General features: G+C 34.8%; 1 protein-coding gene across 1 annotated transcript in view; it reads left to right on the top strand.

The window, feature by feature from the left end:
- The window catches only part of LOC142318139 (RING finger protein 207-like), a 152,090-nt gene that overhangs the window by 116,662 nt on the left and 16,933 nt on the right, over positions 1-18,495 (top strand). The window contains exons 14-15 of the mRNA XM_075354679.1: positions 7,600-7,817; positions 12,138-12,276. Of these exons, the coding sequence (XP_075210794.1) occupies positions 7,600-7,817; positions 12,138-12,276 (357 nt within the window). The remainder of the gene's footprint in view (positions 1-7,599; positions 7,818-12,137; positions 12,277-18,495) is intronic.

Genomic DNA, 18,495 nt, shown 5'->3' with positions numbered 1-18,495 from the left:
TAGAGAAACAGTTTCAGTGATCCATTCTTTAAATAATTCATATTTCTTATTTGAACAGAGAAAACTTGTGTCTGCATAACCTTACAAATAAAAATCTTTAAGGTTTGGAGATCATAGAAGACACACTATCATCCACCCTTTTTGTCTGATCCATTGTTATGGAAATGTTTGGTTTAGGAGATCCGGCAAAGTGTGGAGTAGCTCGATCTAATTGAAGAACTGTATTCTCTGTATTTGGGGCACAGCAATACCCTTCTAACATATTCAAGAAGTTGTTTCCCATTATAGATTTATGAGTAATAAAGAAGGGATCAATAACTGTCTTGTCCAATTGTGCACCACACAATAACTTTTGGGCTGTCATGTTGATGTTCCGTAATGGCATAAGGAATTTAGTATCCCATATTCAAACATTTTGCAATTTACTTGTCCTGAAACATGAAATGTGGCTTTATCACTAAAAATAAACTTGTGTAAAACTCCCTCTCATGATGTAATCTATTCAGGATGTCAGTAGTGAATTCTAATTTTTAATTTTTTCCTGTATAAAGTTTTTGCTACACCTGAATTTATGACTAGTTAAGCAGAATACTTCTGCACTGATTTTTTTCGGGCTATGCAAGTAACTTGTTCCGATAGCTTCAGTGGTCTCATCAGATGCTGATAGTTTGAATGTAACTGTTTCAGTAGACTTCCATTTTCTGTGAATTCTCTGGCTCATCACCAAATGTTATTTTCATACATTAGTTCTTCAGAAACACATCATGATGACATTTACCTCTTACAAATGTATCAGAGTCAAATTTAGCAAGACACAAAACACATTGAATCTTTCTCTGCATCATAATCATGGTTTCTAATGAGTTCATTAGTTATTGACCTAGTAACACAGCATGTATGTGCTAGTACTAAAACTTGTTTACTTATTGAAAACAACAGTTGGACAGTTTCTCTTCATTTTGACTTAACATTTCATGTCCCTGTCATGCTGTGTTCCAAAACTATGACTGAGACTCTCCACTATTATTTTATAGAAAAACTATATTGAGCTTCCTGATAATATAACATCTGAAGAGAGAAAGATGGCAAGGCCCACATTATGGAAATTCTTCTAGCATAACAGATACATACTTGTATATAACTTTACCTACCACCATGAAGGCAAAGTTGTTGTACTGATAAATATTGTACGTGGCCTGAAAATGTTTTTTTTACCTGAAATTAAATTATGATTGAGCACAGTAATGGACTACATTAATCTTACACTGTGAGGTCTCTGATTCCCTCTTTAAAAAATTGATAATTTTTCACAATTTCAATAATAAATAGCATTAATTTATTTAGGTACTAGATTTAATTAAGATAACTTTATTTATTTAGGATTCATTCATTAAATTTACTGCATTCAATACTTTTTAATGGTATACATTTCATTTCAGTACTTTTTTAATAATATACATTTTATTAATCAAAATAATTCTACCTTAGTAACTTAAATGTTAAAAAATTCAACGTTTCATAAAAATTAATTTTATAAATCTAATAATACACACTTAAACATTTAAGATTTGGCAAAAAATTTTAGAGGAAAATTTGCTATTTGAGGTTGTCTGTAGTAGTTAACTTTGTACAACTTGGTTGGTATTTTTCTTCCACTTAGCCCATCTTAGACTGAAGAAATATTAGTAGCTTCATATTTGTCACTGCCATCGCCCTCATCTTTGCATTCTTGAATTACAAACCCTGTTATTTTTTTGCCAATCATGATTGTACTGGTCCATTATGGTAAAATCCACCCCTAAAGACTGGCTAATGTCTGGTACAACAGATAATCCAAGCCTGAAAATTTTGGACTGTGGGATGTTCTTTTTACTTTTTTTGATAATTGATTCCTATTTTTTTTTCCACCGAATCCAAAAATAACCTTCATTTTCTTCCATCAGGTCAGGATTTTCTGCAAATTTCAAAATTTGTAAAAAGTTGAAAATTGCGAAAATGTGATATATAAGGTAGAAATAAAACGTTTGTTTTACAATAAATGATATAATAAATTCACTTTTTTAACTTTACCATGCATCCTTACAGCTAAACAGTTGAGTGGTCTGAAGAGGGGATCTGCATTGAAGATGACGAGACAGTGGGAAAGTTGGCTCTCCATAGCTGAGTTAATGCATGGAGTCGTCAGCTTGGCCAACAGGTTGTGACAAGACTTAACAAGGTGTAACATGCTTATTGGGAGCTATCCGCAATGCTCATGCACTGTGCAACTACTATCAGTATGCATAAATTGAATTTTTCCCCTCATCCGTAATCACACACGTTTTTATCGGTGGAAAATATATTTTCAGGCCATAAAACAACTTTCCATTTTTCAAAATGGCTTCAAGAGGCTGCAAAAATTCTGCAGATTCTTTTTGTACATTTTTGGTGAGTTAATGGTGGAAAGACAAAAAAAAATATAAAGTTTCATTTGACTAGTGTACCTCACTTGTTTCAGATTTAAAATAGAAGAAGATCAAGACAAAACTTGAGCACCTCACTACATTTGCTATACATGTGCTAAAGGACTTAGACAGTAGTCAAAGAGTGAACAAGAAGATTTGGAGTTCCAATGGTGTGGCGAGAGCCATGAAATCATACCAATGATTGTTACTTTTATTTAATTGGTGTTCACAGTTTTAATTTTGAAGAGTAAAAAAAGAATCGTCTATCCAATATGCCATCCACTTTACATCAGGTTCCTTGTGATCCAAATGTACCAGTGCCAATTCCACCAGAAATAGATGGTTTCACAAGTGATTTAAATGACTATAACATTGAGGAATGCAAACCTGGAGGTAGCTGTACACTAGAGCTGTCTGTACAGTCTGAACAAAATTGATTTGATTTGAGACTTACATATAACCAAAGAAAATTCAGAATTGTTTGGTTCAAGGTTTAAAGAGAAGAACCTATTAGCAGCACTGATATACGTGGACTTTTGACTCGATTTAGCATTCTGTATGAAAGTACCGATTGGAAACTGTTCGTAGGTTCATCCAAAAGAAGCCTCAAAGTTTTCTTCACAATGGGAATATGTATCCATCAATGCCTGTTGGATGTTCTGTCCATTTAAAAAGAGGGTTACCATAATTTGGAATTCATTCTTGATAAAATTAAATACGACAATCATAAGTGGATTACGTGCGGTGATCTCAAAATAATATCGATGCTCCTAGGACAGCAAGGAGGATACACAAAGTTTCCTTGTTTTTTGTGTGAATGGGATAGCAGAGACAGAGAAAATCATTGGATAAGGAAAAAATTGACCAAAAGGAGCTTCATTAGAACCTGGAACCTAAAATGTGCTCTGAAAAGCTTGCATAGATTCGAATAAAGTTCTCCTTCCACTTCTGCATATCAAGTTAGGCTTGATGAAGCAATTTGTCAAAGCCTTACCAAAAGAAGGGAAATGTTTTAAATATATCTGTGACAAATTTCCAGTCTTATCAACCGCCAAACTAAAAGAGGATGTCTTTACTGATTCTGACATTAGAAAACTTCTCAAAGATGATAATTTTGAGAAACAAATTGAAGTTCCAGAAAAAGAAGCCTGGGGAGTCTTTAAAGATGTAGTAACCAAGTTTCTGGGCAATAAGAAGGATCCAAACTTCAAATCAATTGTTGAAAACATGCTGCAGAAGTACAAAAATTTAGGCTGTTCCATGAGCTTGAAGGTTCACTTCCTAAATTCATGTGTGATCTATTTTCTTGAAAATCTGGGTACTGTCAGCGAAAAGATGGGTGAGAGATTTCATCAGGACATGAAAGAAATGGAAAGGACATATCAAGGAAAATGGACTACTTCGATGATGGCAGATTGTTGCTGAATGTTACATTGAGATGAACCCTATAGCGAACATACCCCTGCCCTCTTTAGATCACTCAACTGTTTAGCTATAAGAATGCATAGTATAGAGTGAGCAACATAAAACTGAACCAATAATGAAACCACCACCTAACATTATTTATGAAACGCTATCACACAACTAACACGACTAATTGATGTATATGTTACTACTGATTGTTGCTGCCGTTTGTCAGGTGGTTACATGTCAGTGCAATATATGTGTCAGTGTTGTATACATTTTGTTGCAGTGCAGTATTGTGAGTGCAGTTGTGTTTATGTAAAATGCCTTATTTAATCCAGGAGAGGTTAGCTATATTTGTTCTGGTTTGTTTGAAGAATCACATCAAGTATTTACAGAAAAAATTCCGAATGCCTGTATCTCAGCAAAGAGTAGCATACAAGCTTTGAATAAAAAGTGGCGTACAACAGGTTTGGTTTCAAATGCAAAACAAAATAGGCAACCTTCCATTAGACCTACACAAACCATTGCCAATATTGAAAGGAGAATTACTGTCAGTCCAAAAAAATCACTACACAAGTTATTCCAACAACCTGGTGTTAAATACACATCTGTAAAATTCTTCATGAATTAAAATTGAAACCATACTGTGTTACAACTGCAACAACTGAAGGGAACATACAAACTAGCTTCTCGTAAACATTGTTGGTGGACAGATAGACCCACCAAAAACATTGTTGTCTGCTTGTGATTTTTTCTATCTGGGTTACTTAAAGGAGCAATTATGCATCTAATCCCCACAGTATTGATGAACTGAAAATGAACATTCAATGCAACAATTAACAACAATGTTTTGCATCAGACAACTCTCAATATGATCAGATGAACACGAAATTGCATCGATGCCCAGGGTGGTCATTTTGAACATCTTTTGTAACACTAAGGTAAATAAATGCAACATTTAAATTATATTTTATATTTTTCTTATTTAATTTATCTGTATCATTCATAAAATTTCATTTCAATAAAACCTACCAATTCTGCAGTGGTTATGTTATGTGTTTGGTTTTATGTTGCTCACTCTGTGCAAATCAAAAAAGTGAATATATTATATTAATTTATTATAAAAAAAATTTTATATTTTTGCATTTTCATAATTTTTCAACTTTTTACAAATTTTTAAATTTGCGATTTGTGAAAAATCCTAATGTGATGAAAAAATGAAGGTTATTTTTAGATTCAGCACTAAAAAATACATAAGAATCAATTATCAAAAAATAAAAAACACACTCATTGCAGGCTTGTGTAATTGAAGATTAACAGTGTGGTTCTTTAACATTAAATTTAGAGTGATTCAAAACTAAATATAAATTTCTGTGAAAATTTGTAGGAAATTTTATTCTGAGAAAATTAATTTAAAGAAACTCAACAGAAAAGCAAATCAAGTTGAGAATGAAACTTTAATTCAAAACAAAAAGCAGCATCAAAAGGTGTTTTACACCAAAAGGCAGAAAACCATTGTAATTTTAATAGAATAATAAATAAAAATAAAAAGCAACTTATAAAACAAGAAAAGTTGGATTAGCTGAGAAGTTTTCTATTTCAAGATTTGACAGTAATAACTGATGAACAATTAAGTTTTGCATATTGTGTATGAATAATTGTTGCTGTTCTAGTTTAAACATTTGTTGTTTAATCTACTATTACACTGGTTGATATAAAAATTTGGAAATGGCTTCATTTTAAAACTAAGGGATAGTAGGAGGTAGAAATGCAGATCTATATAGTTAGAAAATTACTACTTTACAGTGGGTTTGAAATTTTTTTCCACCATCTTAGATAAGCTATATTGAATCATTTTTTTTTAAATAGCAAGGTGGATACGTGAAGTGATTTTATTGTAAAATTTTACGAGAAAAACGAGGTAAAATGCCCTGTAGCAAGTTTTTTATTTTGTATTGCTTACAGAACTATAGCCAATAACAAACCCTTCCATTTGTTAATGAATAATATATGTGGTATTATTATAATCACATATTATAACAATAATAATATATGGTTGTGGTTCAAATAGCCAAATATCCAAATCAAAGAGTAGCAGATTATAAAGCATTTGAAGCTGCGGAGAAATGTCTTAGAGAAACAGATGTGCTACAACCAGAACTAGCAGATGCTGGTCAATAATAAGTAATAAGAAGTTCAAATACCAAAATAGAAATACTTAATGCCTACTACAAGCAAAGAAGATAGTCAAAATTGTTTTTACAAAGCATATAGTGAACAAAACATGAGTAACAATTGTATCCGTCTACATAATGCATGTACAAGACATATTACTGTCAGATCATAAAAAGCAGGCAAAATTCTGTCAGTGGTGAATCAGAAAATGCAAACAACCTTCCAATTTCCTTAGTCAAATTCTGATTACTGATGACTCTTGCTAGATGAGAAATGGAATTATCAATACAAAACACCAACTCTTGGGTAAAGTAAAACAAACATAAAATTGCTTCAATACATTTTCAACAGACTTCTTTGTTTAATATTTGGTGTGAGGGTATGGGCTTCTTGAGTCACATATAAAGTTGAATGAAGTTGTTATTGTATTCTGCATGTATTGTTAAATAAGAAGAATCAAAGAATAGCATCGTAGAAGCCGCAGTAACTATTAAGAATAGTCCTGGTGCTGTAAATATGATAGAGAAGCATGAATTCATTATGCTGCATTCAACAGAATTGTTGCCACATCAAACAACTACTTTAAAGGGTGTGTTTAGTACCTTTAATCATAAATAGGTATTTTTGTTGTATATCAATTTGAGTTTAAACATTATTAATGTAATTTTTAATTTATCTTTTATATTTTTAGATTCTTTATTTTTTTTTTTTATTCTGAGCCTAGTGATTAAATTTGCATCCACAATTTTTTAGTGTTATGAAAACAACTTTCGTTTATTTACAATTTTTATATTTTTTGCCATATTTCAGTCCATTTTATTTTGAATTAAAGTTGAATTTCTGAAACTTATGTTTGTCTTTTATTGGCTTTATTTATTCTGATTTTCGCAGAATTAAATTCTTTATACATTTTCCCAACTTAAATTTTTTGGTTTTGCCCAACAATCTTCTCAAGAACTACTAGCTATGGGACCTGTTTTATCTAATTAATACAAAAAAAAAAAAAACATTTCCATCAGAATTTTTTGCTCATATCTCAGATTATTTCTTAAAGTACAGCTATTGCAATTTTAAATCATCTATAAATCAAGTGAAGGGGCAAGAGTGATCTACCAATTCAGATGAACATATTTCTCTCTCTCTCTCTCACTCACTCACTCAGCTCTCAAGTTGCATGAATCGATAGAACTTGAGCACCTTTTCAAACATATATAGGCATCTACTATTCTTATACCTATTTCCAGCATTAAATATGCTATTTTTAAACTTCAACCCCTCTGGAGGGGTCCCTGATGTTTCAATCAAAATTTCTCAAAAGATTTCCCATGTAATTTTTTATGGAGAACCTGAATCAGGTCTCAGAATTTGGAGGGCAAATAGTCGGGATTCACCCAAACTGAATTTGTAGATTACTTTTATATATATATATACGATATATATATATATGTGTGTGTGTGTGTGTGTGTGTGTGTGTGTGTGTGTGTGTGTGTGTGTGTATGTGTATGTGTGTGTGTGCACGCGCATGATTTAGAAAACATTTAATATTTTAACAAGCACCATTTAACATTTATAGGGAAACCTGATAGTAGTAATAGTTATAGAGTAATGAGTGGAAGCAGTAGTGCTGGAGGTCCTGGTAGCAAACGACCTTCACTGTATCATACTATTAGTGGAAAAGTTTTAGGTGCTCGTGATTCAGTCTGTAATGATGTTGCTTCACTGGCACTTGATATACCACCTCCTCCCCCTGCTAGAAGACCTGATGACAGTCAACAGCAGCAGCAACAGCAGGTATTTTACTAATTTCAAGTATTAATGACTCATTGTATGTTGTTTACTTTTTTGAATTATTTATTATTATAAATTTTATAATTTTTTTTTTATTAAAGAGGACTTTAAAATCTTATATGGTGTTATTGGGTTCTGTTCAAAATATAAAATCCTGTAATACATTACAACAGAACTTAACAAGTGTCCTATCTTTATCATTGAGCTGAAGTAATTAAATGTGCATGAAAGATTTTTAAATTATTTTTATAGGATAAATTTTTTGAGTAATAACACATTACTCATTAATATGTGTTTACAAGTAATAAAAGCAATTATCTAAGTATCAGCAACTTTTGGTGTAGAACCCATTTCTTTGGGTAGGCTATAATAACAGGTAATGGTAATAGTGGGAAGATGAAACTTATCATTATACATGAAGACCTTGTTTAATACCATACCTACACTCCAGAAAATAGAAACATTAATTGAACTAGGTTTCTTCATTTGAAAACAATTTTGATAGGTTAGGTTCTGTTACAATCTCATTACTGTGCAAATGATTTTTTTTTGTCTTCAGGCATTTGACTGGTTTGATGCAGCTCTCCAAGATACCATATTTAGTGCCACTCGTTTCATTTCAATATACCCCCTACATCCTACATCCCTAACAATCTGTTTTGCATATTCCAAATGTTGCCTGCCTGCACAATTTTTCCTTCTACCTGTCCTTCCAATATTAAAGCGACTATTCCAGGATGCCTTAGTATGTGGCCTATAAGTCTTTCTCTTCTTTTAACTATATTTTTCCAAATGCTTCTTTCTTCATCTATTTGACACAATACCTCTTCATTTGTCACTTTATCCACCCATCTGATTTTTAACATTCTCCTATAGCACCATATTTCAAAAGCTTTTAATCTTTTCTTCTCAGGTACTCTGATCGTCCAAGTTTCACTTCCATATAAAGCTACACTCCAAACATATACTTTCAAAAATATTTTTCCTATGTTTAAATTAATTTTTGATGTAAGTAAATTATATTTCTGAGTGAAAGCTTGTTTCGCCTGTGCTATTCGGCATTTTGTATTGCTGCTGCTTCGTCCAGCTTTAGTAATTCTACTTCTAAAATAACAAAATTCTTCTACCTCCGTAATCTTTTCCCTTCCTATTTTTATATTCAGTAGTCCATCTACATTATTTCTACTACACATCATTAGTTTTGTTTTGTTATTGTTTATTTTCATGCGGTAGTTTTTGCGTATGACTACATCCATGCCATTCATTGTTTCTTGTAAATCTTTTTTACTCTTGGCAAGAATTACTATATCATCAGCAAATCATAGCATCTTTATCTTTTCATCTTGCACCATTACTTCGAATCTAAATTGTTCTTTAACATCATTAACTGCTAGTTCTATGTAAAGATTAAAAAGTAATAGCGATAGGAAACATCCTTGTCGGACGCCATTTTTTATTACGGCTTGTTTCTTATGTTCTTCAATTATTATTGTTGCAGTTTGGTTCTGTAAATGTTAGCAATTGTTCTTCTTTCTCTATACTTTAATCCTAAATTTCTTAAAATGCTGAACATTTTATTCCATTCTACGTTATCAAATGCCTTTTCTAAGTCTATAAATACCAAGTATGTTGGTTTTTTCTTTAATCTTACTTTTACTATTAATCTTGAGTGCTAGAATTGCTTCCCTTGTCCCTATACTTTTTCTGAAACCAAATTGGTCTTCTAATACTTCTTCCACTCTCCTCTCAATACTTCTGTACAGAATTCTCGTTAAGATTTTTGATGCATGAGTAGTTAAGCTAACCATTCTGTATTCTTCACATTTATCTGCTCCTGCTTTCATTGGTATCATGATAATAACACTTTTTGAAGTCTGATGGAACTTCCCCTTTTTTGTAAATATTACACATTAGTTTGTAAACTCTATCGCCTCCTCTCCTACACTGCACAGTATTTCTGCAGGTATCCGTCTATCCCAGGAGCCTTTCTCCCAATAAAATCTTTTAATGATTTGAATGGGAGAAAGGCCATTCAGATTTGTTTAACCATGATATTATCTATGTGATACCTTGCAGTATCACCTGGCTTTTTCCATGTGTATATTCTTCTATTATGATTTTTAAACTGGGTGTTGGCAGTAACTAAATAGTACTTCATGATAACTCTGTAAGTCCTCCCTTCTTTCATTCCTTTTGTCCAGGCCGTATTCACCCACAATATTTCCTTCCTTGCTTTTTCCAATGCTTGCGTTCCAATCTCCAACTATTATTAAATTTTCATCCCCTTTTATGTGTTTACTACGTCAATTTCTTCGTATACACACTCTACCTCATCATCATCATGGGCATTTTTAGGTATATAGATGTTAATAATCGTTGTCAGATTAGGTTTTGATTATCACTATGGATTTTGAAATACTCTACTCTCTTCCCTATCTTGTTGTTCATTACGGAACCTACTCATGCCTGCCCTTTATTTGAAGCTGAGTTAATTATTCTAAAATCACCTGACCAAAAGTCGTTTTCCTCTTCCCATCGAACCCTGCTAATTCCTACTACATTTTTTTTTTTACTACCAACTTTTTTTAGACTTCTAACTTTCCACACTCCGACTCATAGAATGTTATTTTTTAATTTTCTGGTGACCCTTTCCTTAGCAGTCCCCACCCAGAGATCTGAGAGATGCCGAGAGCTACATTTTCTTGGGAAAAAAAACAGCTGTAGTTTTCCGTTGCTTTCAGCTGTGCAAAGTTTGATGCTGATATGCCTGTTTAAGTCCTCTTGACCTATGCCCTTAACAACTATTGAAAGAGCTGCTGCCCTCTTTCAGGAATCATTCCTTAGTCTCGCTCTCAACTGGTATCTCTACGATATGGTAGCACCTTCGGTTCAGTTACTCTGTATCACTGAGCACTCAAGCCCCCTCAGCATTGGCAAGGTCTCATGATTCATAGAGGGAGTAAACACTTTTTAACATGTTTAAAATTTTTTATTTATATTTGACAGTTAGATATTTACCGTAGGATACAGTAACAAATAAAAGAAGCTTTTTTAAAAAAAATATTTTCAAGCTGATTTTTTAAAATTAATTCCACATTCTACTTCTTCGTATTTTTCTTAGTTATTTCTTTGTCAAGTTCATCGTGCATCTTAAAGCAATACCTCCCTTTTTTCTTCTTTAAAGTTTCATTCTCATTTAGGTATTTTGTAATATGCAATTGTTCAGTGATAAGATAAAAAGCTAGTAGTAGTAATAGAAGTGCCTTTATTAAACATTCCTTTAAATTTCTTTCAAAGGATTTGGTGCTAAATTAATTAAAGGATAAGATTAGTATCTTCTAGATCTATAAATATCTTCTAATTATGCAATATCTGAAGTTTTAAATTTCTTAACGTTTTCAGAAGCCAAATCTATGAAGCCTATAGAGCTGTGTTTAGTATATCTTTATTCATATCCTTTTATTTTAATTGAAACAATACTCAATTTGTACATGATATTATATCAAAGCTAGTAAAATGGAACATTGTATACATTTACAAATTGTGTATACATTTTTTATTTTTACCAAAACAACATTTAAAAGTGCTATATTTAAGAAAAAGAATTTTTCAGATTTTGTTACTAGTATAGTGTAAGTAGACATTTTCATAGCCTGTTTTCTTTAAATAAGAAACATGATTTTTTTTGTAGATTTTATTATTGATTGTGTTTTAAAGCAGTCTTAACATCATAAGATGTATCATCCATAATTGAATCAAATATGATTGAAACTTCACGTAACCTTTTTTCATATATACAGTTTAAGAATTTCCTGACTATTGGTAGACTGTGTAGGAAAATTATTACATGGGAAATGTATGTCACTTTCTTCTGCTAATGAGATATTTTCTTAGTTGGAACAGATGTTCTCGATTTAACCGTTGAAAAAGGTATGAAAATCTTTTTTTCTCAAATTGCAGTATGGACCATTCCAGTGCTCTGTATATTTCAAAGCAGGATATTTTATGATATTTATCAGTATTGAATGGGTTGAAGATTTGTTTTTAATGTTATGTACAAAAATCTCTATTTTGTACATAAATTCTATTGTACAAATTATAATTTTGTACTGTAAATTTTATACTATATGTAATTATTTAAATTAATCAGCTGATGTTGCACTCAAGTTTATTGGTTTACTTAAGCAATGATGAGGCCAAAAATGAGTGCTCTATAAACAATCATTCATTATTTAAAAAATAGATTATTTCAGTAAATAAAAAGGTATCTTCTTGTATTATTAATGTTTTGATGAATATTACACTTTTGCTCTTTATTTGTAGATGACTGCACAGCAATGTGATGCATCTGCAGCTGCCATAAGTAAACAGATACGTGAACATCTTGAGAATCACTTAAAACAAAAACTCAAATTGAGAAACAGAATCGCTAGTCGCAGTAAAGATTCATTACATTACCCAGGTTTGTAAATTTTATTGTGTATTTTTTCCTCACTTTTTTTAATACAAATACAGTTCAGTGAGTTATTTATTAATGATGTTTATTATAAGTTATTGCAGTGTAATAGTATTTCTGGTTTAACTCAGTACTCTCTATAGGCTTTGCTTCTGGTTCCTTTATTACTTTAACCTAATGTAAGTGCTTATATGTAACGATCTTATTTTGGTGAATTTTGAAATAAGAATCAGAATAGTTAAGAATTAATTGTTGTAACTTTGCATGTAAGGGTATGATCTTAGTGTTAAGGGGTGGAACCTTATCGTGTTCTTTGTTATAAAAAAAGTCATTCATTTGCAAAAAAAGGTTGTATAAATATATATATTTATTATATGAAATATAAACCACCAAAATAATACAGTAATTAGATAAGTTTAACTTACCGTATTAAGTATGGTAAGTTATTCCAGTTCTGGATTTTTAAAAGAATTATATAATGTAATTATAACATTCATTACCAACTGAAGTTGTGGGATGCCATAAAAATCATTTATTGGAAATTAATATGGTAAGTTTAACTTATCTAATTACTGTGTTTTGGTGGTTTATATTTTATATAAGTTTTTTAATACAGCGGTACATCGCTTTAGAGCGATGCATGCAGCTATGCACCCATAGTACGGTCGGCACAAATGCAAAGTGACAGCATGTAGTTTGGTGTATATATCTATATGTATATAAATTTAGATATATTTTTATATATAAATTGTTACCACATACATGCCTAATTTAATATTGGCAGACGACAATGGTAGCAGCTAAGATGTCAGCGGGAGCACAATATATGTACGCGCTGGTACAGCATCACTCCCGCCACGCAGTTCTCCCACCATAGCGACACTGCAGCTCCACCACTTTCAAGCTCCAATAAAACAGCATTCATGATAGTGAATTTTTAATTTATCATTGACCACCATTTGGAGAAGACCAAGAGGAGAAGACAGAAGAAGTTCCCTTGTCACCTCAACGTGGGACCTTGTGACAGATGCTAATATTCCCGCCAGAGCAGCAGGCCTTATCAGCCCACCAGCTGTTCGCCAGAGACCAGCTTCTGAACCCAACAGCTCTTCTCAGAGCTAACGCAAAAAACACCCTTTTCAGGGCTACCATCCCAACCCCGTAGAGGAAGACGCCTGCCTAGAGATGTTCCAGTTGCCACACCACCTTCCCGTTCCTTGCCCTGTTGAGTTTTGGTAGTCGTCTATCGCCCTCTGACTTTTTACATCTCATAGCAATAAGCCTGGCCTCTGGGCCAGGCTTATCGGTGGGGTGCCACCGATGTAATTTCCTCGGTAGACATTTGCATCGGTTATTTAATAACTCAGCTTTTGCCTTTGCTGTAGGCCTCGTCCGGACATCTTGAATGTCCTACATTGTCAATCTCTGAACTAGCTAAGCGAGCTCGCAGAAACGAGAACCCCATGTCTAGTTCTACTTATTATGAGCCACTTTCATGAATGTCTCATAATTTGAGGCAAAATAAGCCCAACATAACACCAAACATGTTGATCGCAACAACAAAATTTAGTCCTAGTTCCCTTAGTGAAACTCAGCTTATGCTTTAATAAACCCCTGACGTAGGTTAATTATGGACTACTGATTGGTCTACCAGGGAGAGGCGGATTGATCGCCTACTCCCACTCAGCTCCATTGCAGAGTCCCGTGTGACATTCACCACAATAAACCATCATCGAGATGCCACTACTCCTCACGGCTGCATGGCATCCCATGCCTATCGGCAGTGCAGTCGCCGTTCTGCCGACAGCTTTAACAATCATTGACACCTCTTATCTAACTAACCATGGCTTGCTGCTGAAGCGACTACCTTTGGTCAATCAAACTGTCCGAGCGGACGCTAGCCACCCTGGTTCCTACTCTACTAAATCCCTTTGGCTGCTCTATGTTGGGTGAAGAATCTAAGGAAGCCAGCCACAATTGTCCAGTCTCTGCAGGTCCTCCAGTTGATCCGCAGATCAAAGGAGTTTACTGTCTCAAGTTCCCTAATAACTCTAGTATGCTCAGCTTCGTACCTTGGATAGACATATAGGACATGGTCCATTGTGTCATCAACCCTACATTCTGGACACAAGCTGGAGTCAACCAACCTGAACCTAGCCAAACTATCCCTAAAAATCACCATGTTCCGAAAGAAATTGAGTAATATGCCGATTGGGGGAAACCTAGCTAATAGCACGCAACTCCCTAACATTTGGAAAAATACCATGCGTATATCGACCAGTAGAAGAATCGTACCACCTAGCTTGCCAAGAGTCAAAACCTTGTTCTTCAATTTCCCGCATATGCCCTAATGTTAGGAGGCCTCCCTTCTTTGAGATATACCACTGGCTATGCTCCGTAGCAAAAATATCTAGGGGTTTTATGCCGACAATCACAGTGACTGCCTCTCACGAAACAGCCGTGTAGCCACCAACAACAGCTAAAATAGAAGACTGGGCTCTCAAAAGAATGATCCTATAATATTGAAATTGTAAACCGATGAGCCCAGACGGGCGCAGCATTACAACATTATGACCTCACAGACACCTTTGTAAAGAATACGCATTGTACGGTAATTCAACCCCTAATCGGGATGGATGACTCTACGGACACTGAAGAATGGCCTTCTTCACTACAAATTGGAGGTGCTCCTTGAAGAGAAGCCTCTCATTAAGGATGACACCCAGATACTTCTGAACTGTGACAAACCTAATTGGAAAGCTGCCCATCACAACACACGGGTGGCGGGTTGCGGCTAGGCAGCCCTTCAAAAACATCATAGTGGTTTTCTCTGCACTGAAAACCATCTTATGCTGAAGACTCCACAACCTTAGCACCTTACATGCTTGTGTCACTCTGAGCTCTATCTCAGCACGCGAATTGCCCTCGACAAGCAGCAGCCCATCATCGGCATAAGCCACGATGTGACAACCACTGAGCATTCGCAATCACATGAGAGAGTCGAACTCAACGACCCAAACGAGTGGACGTAGAACACTGTCCTGTGGACAACCTTTAGACAGGGTCTTTTCTATTCCCGAACTGCCATCATGAAGTACGACAGTTCTGTCGCTGAAGTAGCTCGAGAGAGTTCTAATCTCATTTAGCATACAACCATGCTGTTGCAGTTGAAACAGGGCTGAGGGCCACCACAAGTTGTTGAACACCCCGGATATGTCCAAAAAGACACAGAGTACATACTTGCACTCGCTGGCTGAAGCCAAATCCTAAGAAGCGCGTCCTCTGTGCTCTTACCAGGATAGAAACCATACTTGTCATCCATCAACATATGGTTAGAAGTTAACCTACTATTAATGCGGAGGTACAAGACCTTCTCGAAAACCTTACCTACTACAAGCAAGAGCATCAGAGGACAATAAGAATAACTTACAGTGGGATCCTCCACTACCTTTGAAGAGCAGTTTCAATACACCATGTTTCCAGCATGCTGGGAAATGCCCAAAAAAAAGCATCCTATTGAAAATCCTAGTCAATGGACCAACATTGATAGGCAACATGCGAACAAGGAGCTCCACTTTGATACCACCATATCCTGGGGCTTTATTCCTAGCTAGGCTGCAAATTACTTGACGGACTTCCACCTCAGTAATTTCTGAAGACATAATCTCAAAGCGAAAACCTGCAACTTCCCTTCGAACACGCCGATGATATGAGGTCTCACCAACCTTGGTATCTATAACAACACCATCCTGGGTCGAGAGTGTCGACAGAAGAATATATTTTTTCCACTTGTGACGAAGAACTCGATAGACAACACCCTACAGGTTCTTATACCCCTGCTCTTGTACAAAAGAGCACCAAGAATCACGTTTAGAAGACCTAATCTTGTGAAAATACTCAGGCCTCTTCCAACGATAATCCGCTATCAAGGCTACATGCTGATCAGGATCATCCGCATGCTGTGCACCCCTTCTGAGTCGGCCCACAGCCCGCTTCATTGCAGTCAATTCCTGAGTCCACCATCCAGCAACTCTCTCTCCACCCGTACTTCTTGGGATAGAATGTTTAGCAGCTTCTACCACCACAGAAGAGAAATTCTCTACCAGGTCATTCAATGGGACCTTGTCCAGACTTTGAGTAAAAACTCGCAGCCTGGCCACAAGAATGTTAGAAAACTTGGGTCAATCCATCCGCCTGTGCAGGAAGCACCCCTGCTGAACAGGAATATCCATCCTAAAGACATTACTCAGCCCACCTACCCAATCAAAAACTATTAGTCGGTGATCGTTTTTGCAATCATCAACTACTGACCAATTAAGAATCCTACCAGGGATATCCTTACCAATGGTAACACCAATGTTGGTACCATGGAAGGCCCTCTGCAAACCAACTGCACCAGCGAAGGTAGTCAACTCGCCGGCTACATTGAAAACATCAAACTGATGCTGCGCAATGGAACCTTTGATCAATTCACCACCATCGTCTGTGATCCCATTGTGCCAAAGAAGCGATTTGGCGTTCACATCAACTCCTATAAGAATAGGACCCACTACCAGCCTAACAATTCTATCCCATCTTTCCAAATGCTGTTTAGTGGGATCTCTGAACAGTGGGAAAGTACGAACTAACAACGACCAGGTCCAAACCATTCATGGCAAGCTTAACAACGACGTGATGCATGTCAGAGGCCTGCCGTATGAAGACACTATCTATGAACTTCCTGCACAGCACGGTGGATTTCCTATCACCAACATAAAACTACTCCAGCCTGTAAAACCTGGCAGTTCACCCTTAACCACATAACAGGTGCTGTAGAAAGAGAACATAAGGCTCTGTTTCTCAACAACCTCACCTCTACTCACTCTACTTGACTGCATATGCTCCTTGGGCATTAAGTTGAACAAATCTAACCATCACGAGAGTTGAAATACATCTCAACTGCTCTCAAGTAACAACCACACTCCTTGCTATTCACTGAGTGCCTATGACTTTTGCGCAACCTTTTACAGTTAACGCAAGTTGGATCCTCTTTGTTCTGCAAACAGTCCTCATGCGTGTGACCCTCCTCGCAACAATGTGCACAGACTGAAGCATACTTACAGAATTTGGCCCTGTGGCCAAACCTACAACACTTTAAGCACCTCTGTGCATCCAGGTGTGTTTCCTTAATGCGACAGGATGCGAAATCCAAGAAGATTCGTCCCTCTGTCAGGGCTACCACAAGACTATAAATTATGAGCCGTCAAAGCTATTCGATGACAACAGCCCTTCTCAGGACTACCATAAGGTTATAAATTACAAGAAGCCGTCGAAGCCAATCGAAGACAAGAATGGCTCTTTTAAGGGTTACCACAAGGTTATAAATTACAAGCCGTCGAAGTCAATCAACAACAGCACTTCTCAGGGCCACTGCAAGGTGATAAAGCACTACGTGCCGTTGAAATCATTTGGCGACAATGTATGTATATATCTTCTCTATTTTATATATATTATTGAAAATTACAAATAAAAATTACATTATCTAATAGTGACCTTGTTAGACATAACATAAATAGAAGATTATTTATCAAAAAATGAATATTATCAGAAAGCAAAAAACTATGAAATTTGAATGAGTTACATTATCAAACAATTCTAACCTATCTGACCCCTATAATATAGTATTCTGTTATAAAAATTTATCTAACAAATAGGATTTAATTACATTCTTAGACAACATACAAAATAATATTAAAAGTTTATATTAAAAACTACACTCACAAAATTTACTATTGAATTAAATTGTGAATATGATAAATCTTTTTTTTGTTTTACCGGTAAAAGACTTTTTAAAAACGTTATTGTGGAAAAAATAAAACTTTTTGATCAAAATAAATCATCTATTGATGACGCTTTTCAAAGAGTAATTGAACAGTATTTTGAACTGAAACGCAAATTAAAAAGAGATATTTCTGTATGTGATTTGTTGTGTATTGTGGTTGCAGATAAAAAACACACATTAGATGGATCTTTATTAAAACAAACGTGGAATGTTAGTGATAAAACTTTTATAGATATTTATGAATTTTTAATGGTATGAAATACAAGGTATTTAATGCTATAAAATTTCAAGTGAAAAAATATGAAGAAAACAATATTAAATATTATAGTGTTGTTGTTCTGATGAAGAAATGTGTAGATTATGAATGTAATTTCTATGAAGTCGATTTACATAATAGCACTCAC

The sequence above is a fragment of the Lycorma delicatula genome, chromosome 1 (assembly GCF_047948215.1).
Source record: "Lycorma delicatula isolate Av1 chromosome 1, ASM4794821v1, whole genome shotgun sequence".
Classification (NCBI taxonomy): Eukaryota; Metazoa; Arthropoda; class Insecta; order Hemiptera; family Fulgoridae; genus Lycorma; species Lycorma delicatula.
This window is presented reverse-complemented; position numbering and strand designations above follow the sequence as displayed.